General features: G+C 39.8%; 1 protein-coding gene across 1 annotated transcript in view; it reads left to right on the top strand.

The window, feature by feature from the left end:
• The window catches only part of OTUD7A (OTU deubiquitinase 7A), a 430,692-nt gene that overhangs the window by 364,046 nt on the left and 51,285 nt on the right, over positions 1-15,361 (top strand). The window contains 1 exon segment of the mRNA XM_043984737.1: positions 14,421-14,548. Within this exon segment, the coding sequence (XP_043840672.1) occupies positions 14,421-14,548 (128 nt within the window).

Here is a 15,361-nt window from a genome sequence, read left to right as displayed (position 1 = left end):
GTGTTATAGTTATTTGTGGACTTGTAGATTGCATGTTCCTAGAGGCCAGAGACAATGTTTCATTCATTCTTGCCTTTTTCTCTTAACACCTATCCCAGTGTTTTACACAAAGTGCTTAATAAATGTCTCCTTTTTTAAAATTCAGACTCATGAAGTATATATATAAATGTTGAATTCTCAGTTATTTAAGGACTAGTTATTCATCATCATCATTGTCTTATTTCTCCTCTTCTTCTTCCTTTTCTTCTTCTTCCTCCTCCTCCTCCTTCCTCTCCTCTTCCTCTCCTCTTCCTTCCTCTCTTCCTCCTCCTGTTGTTCCTCCTCCTCCTTCTTGTCTTCCTTTCTCTTCTCTTTTTTCCTTCTTTCTTCTTCATCCTAACTTCTTTCTTCTTTCCTTCCTTCCTTCCTCCTTCCATCCCTCTCTCCCTCCCTTTTTCCTTCTTCTCCAGCATTTATATAGCACCCACTATATGCCAAACCCTATGTTAAGTGCTTTATAAATATTATCTCATTTGATCCTCACAGCAACCGTGTGAGGTAAGTACTATTATTATCCCCACTATACAGTTGAGGAAACTGAGGCAGAGGTTAGGTGACTTGCCAAAGAACACATAGCTACCCCCTAATTGCCTAATTGTAAATTGACTGGACATTGTTGATTTTTCTTTCTTTTTTCGTTTCATTAGATTGTTTAAAAATTTTATTTTATTCTGAACTTAGAAAAATGAAACAAGCATTTCCATAAAATAGTAGAATAGGGAAAAAGGTGATTTTACCTGAAACTGCAAATCTAATATGTACAGCTTGCTCTTCCTTTTAAATATATAATAATAATAAATAATATATGTGCAAAAACATTCTAAACATACTTCTATTCATCAGTTCTTTCTCTGGATGCAGACAGCATCTTCCTTCATCTTAATGGTTTCTGTGTAAGAAAAAATATTTTATTTAAATGAATGCCATGGGATGGTAATAAATAGTTGGTTTGGAAATTTAATGAGTAGGATTTGCCTGTGTCATCTACCTATTGTGTTTTGAACCTAGGCTACTCTATTTTTTCTAGATTTCCCACACCAAAATAGCCTGTTTTCCTCCATGTATGATTAATGTATAGGTAACTCTAATGTAGCCCTAAATTGATTTTAGAGTGCACAAGTTAGCCAGGAAGGAAGGAAGGAAGGAAGGAAGGAAGGAAGGAAGGAAGGAAGGAAGGAAGGAAGGAAGGAAGGAAGGAAGGAAGGAAGGAAGGAAGGAAGGAAGGAAGGAAGAAAGGAAGGAAGGAAGGAAGGAAGGAAGGAAGAAAGAAAGAAAGAAAGAAAGAAAGAAAGAAAGAAAGAAAGAAAGAAAGAAAGAAAGAAAGAAAGAAAGAAAGGAAGAAAGAAGAGGAACAATTGTATGTATTTATACACAGACATAAGCACTCAAGCAAATCTGAGAAGTATATCCATACAAAGTCATTATTAACTAGGTACAGTGTTGTACACCGTTAATGTTCAGTAAATATGTGTTGTTGAGTTATTAAGAGTTGAATTAGAGGGGCAGCTAGGTGGCGCAGTGGATAGAGCACCGGCCTTGGATTCAGGAGGACCTGAGTTCAAATCCGACCTCAGACACGTAACACTTACTAACTGTGTGACCCTGGGCAAGTCACTTAACCCCAATTGCCTCAAAAAAAAAAAGTTGAACTAGACAATAAAGAACAGATGAAAGATGGATGGCCCAAGGCTTTCACTGGAATTTACAAAATATTAAAAGAATCAGGAGCAGGCCACTAGTACATTGAGTGGATCCTTTATGGAAGCTCAGAGAAAGACAATTTGTCATGGGGTGGGTTGGGGAAAGGGAAAGACTAGATTTAGACTTAGAACCTGGTTTCAAATCATACTTTTGCTGCTTATTGACTATGGACAGGTCACTTCAACTCTCTTGCTATCAGTTCCCTTATCTATAAACTAAAGGTATTGGGCCAGACAACATCTCCCCTTCCTTCTAGCCTGGAATCTCTGATACTATATAATATGTACAAGAGTCACATGAGATGATAAGATATGGACAGGTTGCCATCTGTCTTGGTTGAAGGAAGATCCTCACCAATAAGATCACCAATTTAGGAAAGCACTGAAATGTACTCAAAGTTTGCCTTGATTTTTACACTTGAATTTAGTGTCTTAGAATATATTTACCCTTTTTAAAAAAAAAAATGAAGAACCTTGGGGGAGCTAGGAGAGAAGCTAGACACCCCTGGGATGTAACTGATTAGGTAAATTCTTGCCTAAAATAGAGGGGTTTTTTTTGGGGGGGGGCGGCAATGAGGGTTAAGTGATTTGTCCAGGGTCACACAGCTAGGAAGTGTCAAGTGTCTGAGGCTGGATTTGAACTCAGGTCCTCCCGAATCCAGGGCCAGTGCTTTATCCACTGCGCCACCTAGCTGCCCCCCAAGATGGAGATTTGTGCTTGGTTGGGAGATAAAGTAAATCTTTAGCATGTATTTTCAATTCAGAGAGGCTGTAGTAAGAGGGTATGGTTCCTATCTCTATCTACATAGCAAAGGAAATTTTTAATAGCCCTTTGTTAAGAGTTAGGGGGAAAATAGTGACCGTTTGGAAGTTAAAAGAAAAAAAAGTGATAATTCCATCCAGAACAATACAGATACTAAAGGGCCCAACGAGTTCTATTAACAGTCCAGAAAGAAAGAAAAAATAATGCTCAGATTAAGAAACTTTCAGATGTGGTTTCTATTACCAAAGGTGAATTCATTTGAATTTTAATTTCTGTTATGGATTGCATAACATTAAGAAACAGATTCATTTAATTCCTGAATTTAGAGCTTTAAGGGATGAACTAATAGATAAATGTAATAGGTGGGAAGCTAGTTGGCACAGTAGATAGAACACCAGGCCTGGAGTCAGGAAGACTCTTCCTGATTTCCAATCCAGTCTCTGACACTTCCTAGCTGTGTGAGCCTGGGCAAGTCACTTAACCCCGTTTGCTTCAGTTTCCTTATCTCTCAAATGACCTGGAGAAGGAAATGGCAAACTACTCCAGTATCTTTGAAAAGAAAAACCCAAATGGACTCACAAAGAGTTAGACACAACTAAAAAAATAATAATAGTAGGCCTCCACCAATCACAGACGACCATGGATCAGCGCCTTGAAGAGCCACAGGCCACAGTGTGGCTGTGCAGTCCGATACGGGAGCCACAGCTACTGAGTGACTTATAACTGGTAACTGCCACATCTCGTGTTGTATCTACCCCATGAGGAGTAGCTGGAGTGTCCTCTCCAGGGCGCTGGCCTGGGCGGATCAATATGGAAAACAAGCTGTTGCCCATGCAGCAGGTTTTCCCTCTCCACGACATTGGTGGATCCAAAGGAGAGGCAGAGCCAATACAGTTTGGCACCAGTGCCAAATTAATAATAGGTCCTATTTATACCATGCATTAAGATTTTCATAATCCTAAAAGGAAGGTATCAGTGTCCCCATTTTACAACTGAGAACACTGAAATCAGCGAACAGTTAAGTAGCTTGCCCATAGTCATACAGCTAATAAGAATCAAAATCTGGACCCAAACCCAAGTCTTTTTAGTTGAATTCTCTTTCTACTCTCCCCAAACAATAGAAAGAACATTAGATTTGGAACACAAAGTTTTCAAAATCGATATGAAAATTTCTTTATACATGTAACATGGGGAAAATTCTAAATAAATACATCTTAAAAAGAAAGAAAGAACATTTGACTAGAAGTCAGAACAGGCCTGATTTCAAGTCACTTCCTGTTTCTCTGTGGACCCCAGTGGAAAGTGTCATAAGAGCAGAGTTTTGAAGGAAGTGAAGGCTTCTAAGAAGGGGAGGGGAGGTGAACATGAGGTACAAAAGAGCAGAGAATTTAACTTCTTAGATCAACCCTAGGAAGTTGCCCAAAGAGCAGGGGTTAAATGATCTACCCAGGTGCCCATGGCTGGTGTCAGCAACTGAATTTGAACATAGGTTTTCCTGCATCCTCCTCCTTACCCCCATACACAAACAGGAATAAAAAAAAGACATTCTAATAAAGTTCCATGGTGGAGCATTGTGTTGTGAAAATGAAAAAAAAAACCAAAAAACCCAACCCTAATATCCTAGGCTTATTGATGCTGAGGTTTTTTTTTTCCATTGTGGAGTAACATGATATTCTGCTTAGACTCCAGTCACACTCTAGCACTTTAAAACAGGGATGAATGTCTCACTGGGATAACTCCACTATGCCAGGATTTTTCTATTTCCTTATCTTGCCAAAGCAAAGCCAAATTAGTCATAGGGGCCATCTACACAGGATTTCTCTTTGACACATTTAATCTCCCCAGCTGAGCTCTACCTTGAGAAGAGTGACTATGCCTTAGAGAAAATTATGTCAAGGGGAAGTCATGTCTAACATGTTCTCTTTCATATTTGAATTGGTATTTCTGTGAATCGGTTCTCCAGCCTTAGATGCAATATTTTCTTCCTGGGATCCTCCCTGAGTAAGTTGTTTACTAGGCTCTCCATTGTCCAGACGAACCTAACATACTTTGACTGAAAAGAGAGACAGACATTGAAGTAAACAACATGAACTGAGACCTATTTAGAAGCCTAGTTTTTGAGGTTATGCTTTTTCAAACATTCAATTCTGTCCTTTGAGAAGGAATCATGGATTTCTAAGTGATGGAATGACCTCAGTGAAACATTTAGCAATGTCTGGAATGTGGTTTATGAAATAGGTTGTGTCACATTTTCGTGGGAGGGTAAATAGCAGGAATGGTCCAAATTTTGTGACTCAAGAGTGGGTTTTTTTTTAAAGTAACCTATTTGAGCTGTTAGTCTTTAAGTTCTTAGAAGATGGGCTCTATGTCTATGTAGTATTATGGGGATAATTTCTAGTAGAGTGTTATGTAAAATAGGTAATTGATGTCATTTTGATGATTTTCATATCATGTGTCTCAAGTGAGTGGCCCTGCCACAAACCTCGCTCTCCTGCTGGCTTCCCCCCATTTACTGTAATCACCTTGAATGACTTTGACAGGGGATGAAATACTGATGAGACTATGGGGTGAGGGGAGCCAATGCGGCAAGACACAGTCTCTCCCTTGTAAGAGCACACCCACTGCACCAGGTAGTTGCCAAATTCTTCTTACCCTATTCTGTTTCTTTCTTCTTCCTTCCAATTAGCCTCTAAACTCCTTGAAAACAGAGACAAGCTCTAGACTGACCAGATTCTTTTGGATCCTGATTCTCTCCCAGTTCTGCATCATTTGCAGATCTGATCAACTTACCATCTGTGTACCTTTATCCAAATCACTGATAAAGATGTTTAATAGCACAGAGCCAGGTGCAGATTCCTGGGATGCTCCACTAGAGACCTTCTGCCATCTTAACATTGAAACATTCACTCAAGGCAGGCAGATTAGTTAGAATGCTTTTGCAGTAGCTTAAGTGAGAGGTGATAAGGGCCAGGATAAAGGGGGTAGCTTTGTGAGTGGAGAAAAGGGATCAACATCAGACATATGGAAGTGGGAATTCTATTTGGCAACTGATTTGATATATGGGGTGAGGGAGAGTGTGAAGTTGAAGATGACACTGAAGCTGAAGGCCTGCTCTACTGGCAGAATAGTGATGCAAGAAATTTGGAATAAAGATGTGGGTTTGTGGGGGGGAATGTAATAAGCTCAGTGATGCAGATCATAAGCTGTCCCTACCAGCCTCTCTTCTATGAGTGGTCTCCCAGCCTCTCCTCTATAACTTACTCACTCTATCATACCACAAAAGAAAAGGGTTGGGGCATGCCAGCTGTATCCCTGAGGGCACAACTTGTAGGGATAGGGGTGGTGGGATCAATCAGGGAACTTCACCTATGTAGCAAGCAAGTTCTAGTTAGATAGTAGTCAACTGGAAGGGCTTATGAGCAGAGGAAGGCAGTGGTGAGAGGTGGTCAGTAAGGGTATTTTGAACTATAAGAGATGAAGAGGATACTTGGAGATTAGCTCACCACTGGCTATCATGTGATGGGTAGGATGCTATCCACCTTCTTACTCTGCAATTGATCATACAACCCTTGGGATCATGCCTCTAAGCACTGGAATACACAACCCCTACTTCAAAGAATTTAGTATGAAGAAGAATGAATGAAAGAGAATCCTGTTTTGATGTGGTCTGGACAGAACCCATTACTTGGGTTCTTCCAACATCTTTCTTCTTCAACAAATAATTATCAGTGAAATGACAATATGTATAAGGCCCAGTGCTAGGTTATGAGAGATACAAAGAGAAAAATGAAATAGTCTCCACCTTCATGGAACTTATATTCTACTGGGGAGACATCAAATAATCAATAAATAGAATGTGATTTCCAGAGTGTGGGAGAGCTAGCAATTAGGGGAGGCTGGGCAGATCCAGGAAGGCCTCCTTTTTCTGTTGTATATGTCTTACACCTATTTGATCCCTTTGTTCTGTAGTTTGGTTGGCAGAGTTTACCCAGTATTTCATCTTTATGGCCTTCAAGCAGGAATAGCTATAACCCTAAATGGTTTTATGATGCAAAGTCTCTAAGCTATAAAATGAAGTCAGTCCTTTATAGGGAAAGTTGTGGTTATGCAGTTACTGAAAGATGCCAGCACAGCGGAGTGCTACACTGACTGATACCAGAAACTTACCAGAACCTGCCCTTTGTTGGCAAGTTTGGGGTATTTGATGGTTGAGGGGCTTTTCTTCTGAGCTTGCCTTGAGGAGACATAGTCTCTATCAGCAGAAACAGGAAGAAATTATAAACATATGATAAAAGCCCCTAAAGTCCGTTGAAGGATCTGAAGCTTATAAAAAGATTAAGGTTTCCCATTCCCTCAGAGCCCTGTCTTGTTGCCAAATACAGCATAACATCAGTTATATCAAGGCTTTTCTGACTAGACCCTTCATCTACAATCCTTATGGAAAAATAGGGGCAGCTAGGTAGCACAGTGACCCTGGAGTCAGGAAGACCTCAGTTCAAATCTCACCTCAGACACTTACTAGATGTTTGACCCTGGACAAGTCACTTAACCCCAAATGCCTTAAAATATCCAGGGCCATCTCCAGTCATGCTGATGTATAACTTGCCACTGGACCCAGATGGCTCTGGAGGAGAGAGTGAGGTTAGTGACCTTGCACGGCCCTCCCTCAAGTAAATCCAATTCACTGCAAGTCATGATATCACCCTGATGTCATGGTCCTCTTTGAAATGAAGGACAAACAACAACAATATGAAAAATGGGTTCAGGTATGAGAAAAGATAGGTCAACTAATGGAAATGTGGAGGGAAATCAATGGCTCCCCACCCCCAGCAGAAATTTATCCTAAGCTAATTCAGCTTTGGAGGGTTTGAAAGAGGATGCGATGGAAAACATTTGGGGGAAATATTCACAAAAGAATTCTTTATTAATTTCCAAAAGCAGGCAGATAACCTATACAAAGTACAACAAAAAGGGTGTTTTTAATCTTACCAAAAGTAACTTTATGGGTCATTTTGATGCTTCTTGAATACTTCATTTTAGGACAGTCCTATCCTAACAACACATGTCTAAGGGTAAATGTCAGGCTTCATGTCATCTTATTCCTTGCCATCAAGGTTGAAGGTAACTGGCACTGACATCCCACTAGCTCATAATGCTACTACCTTTGCTCCACTAGGGACAATATCTGGCACGTTGGTCATAAAGAATAGCAAATTCTTATACAGGAATCTTTGGGGGGAGGCAAGAAAATATGGAAAAAGGAAGCATATTTAATGTTATCATGATCCCCTACGTAGAAAGATAGGATCATCAGTTTAGATTTGCAGGGGCCTTCAGAGCTATGAAGTCCAGTCCTATGTCCAATGGGGGTCAAGTGTCTTGTCACGGGTATCATAGCTCCTAAGAATCTAAGGTGGGATTTGAACACATCTTCTTTTACCTTATTCTTTTGTGGGACAATGAGGGTTAAGTGACTTGCCCAAGGTCATATAGATAGTAAGTGTCAAGTGTCTGAGCTCAGATTTGAACTCAGGTCCTCCTGAATCCAGAGCAGGTGCTTTATCCACTGTGCCACCTCGCTGCTCTCTGAACACATCTTCTTTATTCCAGGCCCACATTGCCAGTAAGTCAATGCACACCCCTCCTTCCCTAAAGGAAGCAGAAGTTGTGCACTTAGAATTATAAATGTAGCATGTGATGAGCTGTCAATAGTACTAGAAGTGTTCTGGAAGAATTCTTCCTTGTCTCTACTGGCATTTTAACAGTCAGCCCTCCCTTTTCTGAATGTTTCAGTGCCCTCTGACTACAGCCTAATGTTTACATAGGCTTGCTTTGCTTTCCCAATCACTCTACACCCCACTCCCCTCACCCCCAAAGCCAAGAACAGCTTGGGGATCAGGGAGACTTCAATTTCAGCATTGGGACTCCCTAATTCTAGAGACCAGGTGAAGAGACTGAGCTCAGGGGGTTGTTTCATCTTCACCCTCCTTAGAATACAGTTCAGCAACTTAAGTTGCCTTCTATAATGATGTTCCCCAAATGCCTTTAAATGCATTGGATTTTTCCAAATTGAATTTCTACAGAATTCCTACTGAACCCCAATCCCCTACCTTTCGAAACTGTGATTGAAAAAAAAGAGTCCCATTACAATCTCCAGGGAACAATGAGTCCTCCTCCTCTTGTACAAGACCTACTCCCAGCTATCACTTGGATGCTTTCTCTTGGACAGTCACTAATGTCACAAATTGCCAGATAATTCTTTTTTTGAAGAAGGGCACTCTGGGTTCATCTTGCCTCTCTTTGTATTGCTTTCTGGGAACTTCCAAAGCTATTCTCCTAAGAGCAATTGCTGTGGCCAGAGTGCTCTTTTGACAATAGGCAGGCTCCAATTTGGGGCTTTCCTCCTGACTATTCACCTCTCAGACAAAAGTAGGCAGATGTATTTCTCTGAAAAGAAATCCATTTTCCATTGGTAAAGTCTGCTCACTACATATTAACCATATTTATTGATCCAGGAATTTTCATTTTTCCCCTTTTAATGTGGGACAGGTAGGGGCTATAGTACAAATTTAAAGTTTTCTGTCAGAACAACGTTTTAGGGACAGACCCTAGGATTCCTATCATCTCTCATTGGGATCATGTACAGCATTAACTCCTATTGTGTTCTGAAAATTGAATGGTCCTGAAGACTTCCCTCATAATAGAAACACACAAACCAGTAAGTGATGAGGATGTTCTGCTACTTGATACTGGAAGGATACACAAGCCCCTGAATATGCATTTTCTGATGAATTTAAGGTTCATCATTTTTTTCCTCCCATCATCCAGAAGAGAGGGGAGAGAGCTGGCTTTAACCTGAATCCTACTACTACTTGCTCTGCCCCCACCCATTTATTGTCTAGCTTCTAATCACATCTATACTCTATAAACACAGTTTGTGTTCTGTCCATGTATACTATTGGAAATGTTCTTTTATCTTTATTATCGGGGTTTTCTAAGGCAGCATGGAGGACACTGGCCTCAAAGGATCTGGGTATGTGCCTCAGCTCTAATTCCTAGTTATGCAACAGTGGGCAAATCAGTTAACCTCTCCGGCCCTCCAGTTTCCCATTTGTAAGGTAAGAATGCCAATATTTGCATTCCTTGCCTCACAGGGTTGTTGTGAGCAAAGGGCTTTGTAAACCTCCAAGCACTACATAAATGAGAATTAATCTGAGTTCCTCTGAACTATGTTTTTCTTCTTCCTCAAAAGAAATAATATTCTCTACTGTATTTTTTTTCTGTGTTACCTTATATATCCCTCATACAAATAGAAAATTGTCCTTCATGTGGAAGGCTGCTCTGTTGCATACGAGAAAGACGTAGAGAAATTCTGTGGAAAACTGGGTAAACTCTCCAAATCAACATATATTTAATATTTGAGAATTTCAATACCAAGGTGAATAGAGAGGAAGAAGGTTTTTTAAAAGTCTGAAAACATGGGGGCCAGCCAGGTGGTGGTGCAGTGGATAAAGCATCGGCCCTGGATTCAGGAGGACCTGAGTTAAAGTCTGGCCTCAGACACTTGACACTTACTAGCTGTGTGACCCTGGGCAAGTCACTTAACCCTCATTGCCCTGCAAAAAATAATAATAATAAGTACACAGTCAAAAGTCTGAAAACATGGCTCAAGGATATGAACTGAGAGAGGACACTGAGGGATCAAGTCTCAAAATATCTAAGAGAGCAAAAAATAACTAAGACCTGGGAGGGAAGGGGGTGGGGAATTGCAGGCCTTATCCCAAAAAGGACAACAGGAAAACTTCAATAAGAATTCATCCATGTGCCATCTCTACAAATTCCCTATGAGAATAATCTAAATATGCATTGAAGATGTGCATGATGAAAGTTTGAAGGGGGAATAGTTAGGTATGCAAATTACATCCTATAGCAAACTGCACCTTCTCAGTCACGAAGTTGATAAAAAGAGAAATACAAGATTGCATTGTACTTGATACATATGGACTATGAAAAAAGTATTTGATCTAGTGCAATGAATGCCACGTTAAACACTCTCTTTGAACAAAGCACTCCCCAGTAAGATGTCAAAATCAGATGGGATACCTTGAAAGATATAACAGCCATAGCCATTAACTTTATTCCATGGCCCTCTGACTATTAACATCAAGTAAGGTATAAAAAAGGAGATGGTTGCCAAAGGGTTATGGAGGATATCCGTGGAAGAGAGCAAAAGGAAGAAGGATCCTCTAAAGATGGTGAGATCCTTCAGATATTCCTGTGTGCTGGATATCATGCTAATTGCATCCAACTACAGAACACTAAAGAGATTTGGGGGGGGCGGGGCAATGAGGGTTAAGTGACTTGCCCAGGGTCACACAGCTAGTAAGTGTCAAATGTCTGGGGTCAGGATTTGAACTCAGGTCCTCCTGAATTCAGGGTGGGTGCTTTATCCACTGCTCCACCTAGCTGCCCCACTAAAGAGACTTTTTAGTGAGATCTATAATTACTCAAAAGAATTGACTATATTGGTCAATGAAAGAAATACCAAGTGAATGAAGAATGTTTGAATGCCAGGCTATATTACTCAGTTGGATGGACAGCTCATGGACTGGATCCAGCAGGGTGCATGGATGTATATAATCTGTAAGTGAGAATGTGTGTGTGTGCATGTGCATGTATGTATACATAAACTATTCATAGCCAATGGCAGCATAGCAATTAACCTTTGGAGCCAGGCAATCTTGAACAGAGGAAAGAAAACAAGGCTCATATACTATCTGTGATACTGCTGGATATGTGGATGTATACAGGACAGATACAAAATGGATAGTGGCCTGGACCCAGAACTGAACAGGAGGAAAATGGATTGAACTACTAAGAGGAACTGCTGAGCCTTTTTAATGACCCCAAGCTTCTTCCTGAAACAAAGGCCCAGGTGGGCAGCTAGGTGGTGCAGTGGATAAAGTACCGGCCTTGGATTCAGGAGGACCTGAGTTTAAATCTAGCCTCAGACACTTGACTCTTACTAGCTGTGTGACCCTGAGCAAGTCACTTAACCCTCATTGCCTCACAAAAAAAAACAAAAAACCCAACAAACAAAAATGAAACAAAGGCCCATATTTTAAATATCATTGTACTTTTTTTAAGTATTTTATTATTTTCCAGTTACATATAAGGACAGTTTTCTTTTTTTTTTCTTTTTTCTTTTTAGTGAGGCAATTGGGGTTAAGTGACTTGCCTAGGGTCACACAGCTAGTAAGTATTAAGTGTCTGAGGTCAGATTTGAACTCAGGTACTCCTGACTCCAGGGCCAGTGCTCTATCCACTGCGCCACCTAGCTGCCCCTATCATTGTACTTCTAATGATGCTATATGACTATGAATCATAGAATACCATAATCCCTGAAGAATTTGAGTTGTAGATTATTCAAAGGGTAATAAAGAGGCATACAGTGGGCATGAATACTCCATGACGTATTACTGATGAGTAATTGTACAGAGGTTGTGTCAAGGATGTCATCAGAATGTCAGAAAAGGATGATGGTAGTGGGAGTGAAAGACAAGCAATGAACAAACCATGTGTTCCTTTGCTGTCCACCCAGTGTCAAGGAATCTAGTGGGAGGCACTAAGCACATTGTCTGAAGATTAAGGAGAAGACATGGACAAGAGTTGCACAGAATGAGATGGGTTTAGGTTGTCTTCTCTACAGTGGGAGGAAGTACCCATGGATCCATCAAAATATCTCCTACATATTAGAAGGCTCTTGAATAAATTCTTATTAAATGACCATCTGATTTATAGTTTTGATTGCAACTGATAATTAGTTCGACACTCCTAATATATTCAATATTTTTGGAATTCAGCCAAGACCAAAACAACCAATGAATCAGCACTTTTTAAATCACCCACCTTCATTGTTATAGACAGGATACCAGTCTTGCTCCTTTCCTTTGCTCAAATTCAACTCTTCCTTGGTTCAAGATTGCCTGTCCCCAAAGGCCAATGGCAATGTAAAACTTCATTCTGACTTTTACTTTGAACAGGTTAACCATAGCCAAATGATTAGTGGTTTGGACTGATGGTGATACATCATCATTCCTTCTCAGTAGGAGTTGGACTCTTCATTTCAATCAAATTATTCCATTGTTTAAATGGGGGTGGGGGGATAGACTAATATATGAAAAAAACATGATTAGTTTTTCAGAATCATTTTATTATGACAAGCTTATCTATAAAGAAGATACTCTAAAAAGACATAGCTAATTCCTCAGGGAAAAAATTTGCTGAAATGTTCTTTCTTGATGCTCCCAACATCTTTGTGCATGAGAATTCAGAGCACCATACCCTTCCCTGCACCATGGAGCACACTTAAAGGGGAAGATGGTTACATTTTTGTCTTTGTACTTTCATCACCTAACACAAAGCCTATGGATTTTTGATTGGTAGAAATTCCATAAATTTTATTATTTTTATTAACCTCTTTGTGCCTCAGTTTCTTTGTATGTAAAATAGGGGTAATAATACTTGCATTATGTGCCTAATGGGGTTGAGGAGAGAAAAGCATTTTGTAAACTTTAAAGTACTATATCAATGTGAGTGTTATTATTATTTGGAGGTCCTAACCTGTCATTTCATCAATTTATATATTCGATAAATGAAGTACATGCTACAGTGTCCATGAGGCTCAATTTGGCAAATACAATACTTAATAGTCCCTTCCCCCAAAATGAATAACATTTCCTAACATAATTATGTCTGCTTTCACCATTGCATAAGTAAAGAAGTCCTTACCAAAAGTAGGTGTGACTTTTGTTTTGAATGGTTGATTTTCATACTTTAGAATTCACTTAATCCTTATACCTGTCCTTTCAGGGACCCTGTGGCAAATTTTATATAAAGTCATTATAATGCAAGAGCAGGATAAGTGTTACCTAATCTGTGTGCAAAACTTCTGATATCTGTGTTGGGTTTTTTGCTCATTCATATATAGCCAAAAAATATAGAGGTCAGCATAACCTAGCTAAATAAAAACATTACTGGCAGACAGAATTCAATTGCTCTCCTATCATTTGACATTTCTTTTAACACTTTTGTTCCTCTGTGCAGTCAAATCTCTCTTGTTAATAAGTCATCATTCTCTAAAGTTGACTTTCAAACTTGTCTGAAACCAAATCTTGGGATGTCCTCTTCTCCATCTGCTTGTGTTGAAATCCCACCCATCCTTTAAGATCCAATTTCAAGGATAGCTCTGTGAGGCCTTTCCTGACACCTTATAGCCCATTGCAAATGGGATATCTCCCTCTGACTTCCAATATTTTTGATGCATTTACTCACTCAACTTCACATTGTGGTATTAGAGTTCTCAGTGCTCCCAGATGACACAGACATGAAACTATCATCCATTTCTAAATGTGCTTTTCCCTTTCCTTTTCTGAGAGACACAAGACACACTGGGGTTGGAGTCAGAGGACAAAGATTCAAATGTTATTCCTATCATAGACTAACTGTGTGACCTTGGGGAAGTCACCTCTGAGGACCTGACTTTCCTCATTTACTTAATGAGAGTTTGGGGACAGATGTCCTCTGCAGTCTCTTCCAGTTCTAAACTGCCAATCCTATGTCATCTTATGATCTTGAAGGTGGGAAGACAAAACTATACACTTTAATAAGGTTTTTTAACCCTTTACCTGAGACCACTGAAACATTGGAGTGGAATGATTTCAGTTGTGGCTTAGACTAACACTAACACACCTTGGAGAATAGGCATCAGATAATTTTTATGAGTAGCGGTTTGAGCTTAAGTCTGAAAGTCTTGCAATGCGTGGCCACATGCATGACATTTTATCTTGTCTGCCATCTCTTTAGTGTGAAAACAAGTTTTGAATGATTGACTGAATTCATTCTGTTGTCTTTTCCAGAGTGGACAATTCTGAAGATCCTGTATATGAAAGCTTAGAGGAGTTCCATGTTTTTGTCTTAGCTCATATACTAAGAAGACCAATCGTTGTTGTAGCAGATACAATGTTAAGAGACTCAGGGGGAGAAGGTAAGTCTACCTGGGTGGGCAACATCTATGATGCATCTCATCAAGGTTGTCTTCTTCCAGTTATCTATTAAAGAAACATGAGGAAAATTAAGGATTTATATGGAAACTTTTTATAAGATTGTTATGTACTGTCCTTAAGAGCATTCTCACTATATTTTAGGGTGCTTTTTGCTCAACAGAACTGGATGGGAGCAAGGCTGCATTTTGCTCTGACCTCCACCCTACTCCTTTTTATCAGTGCCAGATATTATTAAGAAAGATTGACTGGAATAGAGATTTATTCTGTGAAAGAATAGAATAAAAGGGTTGGGAAGAAACCTAGAAAGCTTCTCTTTAAAACCAAACTAGGCTATCCCTAAAGCATTCAGACATAGGAGCCCTTATTCCACAGGATGCTGCATGAGCTGGAGTTATTCACAATCTCTTTGGTAGATTCTGTTTAAAAAAACGTCTTGAGCATAGTAGATTTATTTGTCCCCTGCATCTCTGTCTAACTCAGGAGTTCTTAGCCTGTGGTCCATAGACCCCCAAATCATGGATAAACCTCAGGATGTCTATGAAAAAATCACATCTTTATCTCAATACAAGTGGATGTCTTTGCAATCCTATGTGCTTTGTTTTATGCTTAATTCTGGCTTTATCAGCCTACTAAAGGGATCTAGGACACACTCCAAAAAAAATAGCAGTAAGAATCCCTGCTCTAACTATGTGATGAGCTGTCTGAGGCATCAGAAGGAAGAATAGGATTGTCCTTATGAGAAAGTTTAAGTGGTAAAATAAGGATTAGACCTCAAAGTCCCTGAAACTTTACTC

The sequence above is a fragment of the Dromiciops gliroides genome, chromosome 2 (assembly GCF_019393635.1).
Source record: "Dromiciops gliroides isolate mDroGli1 chromosome 2, mDroGli1.pri, whole genome shotgun sequence".
Taxonomy (NCBI): Eukaryota; Metazoa; Chordata; class Mammalia; order Microbiotheria; family Microbiotheriidae; genus Dromiciops; species Dromiciops gliroides.
The sequence above is the reverse complement of the archived record's forward strand: the minus strand, read 5'-3'. Positions and strand labels throughout refer to the sequence as shown.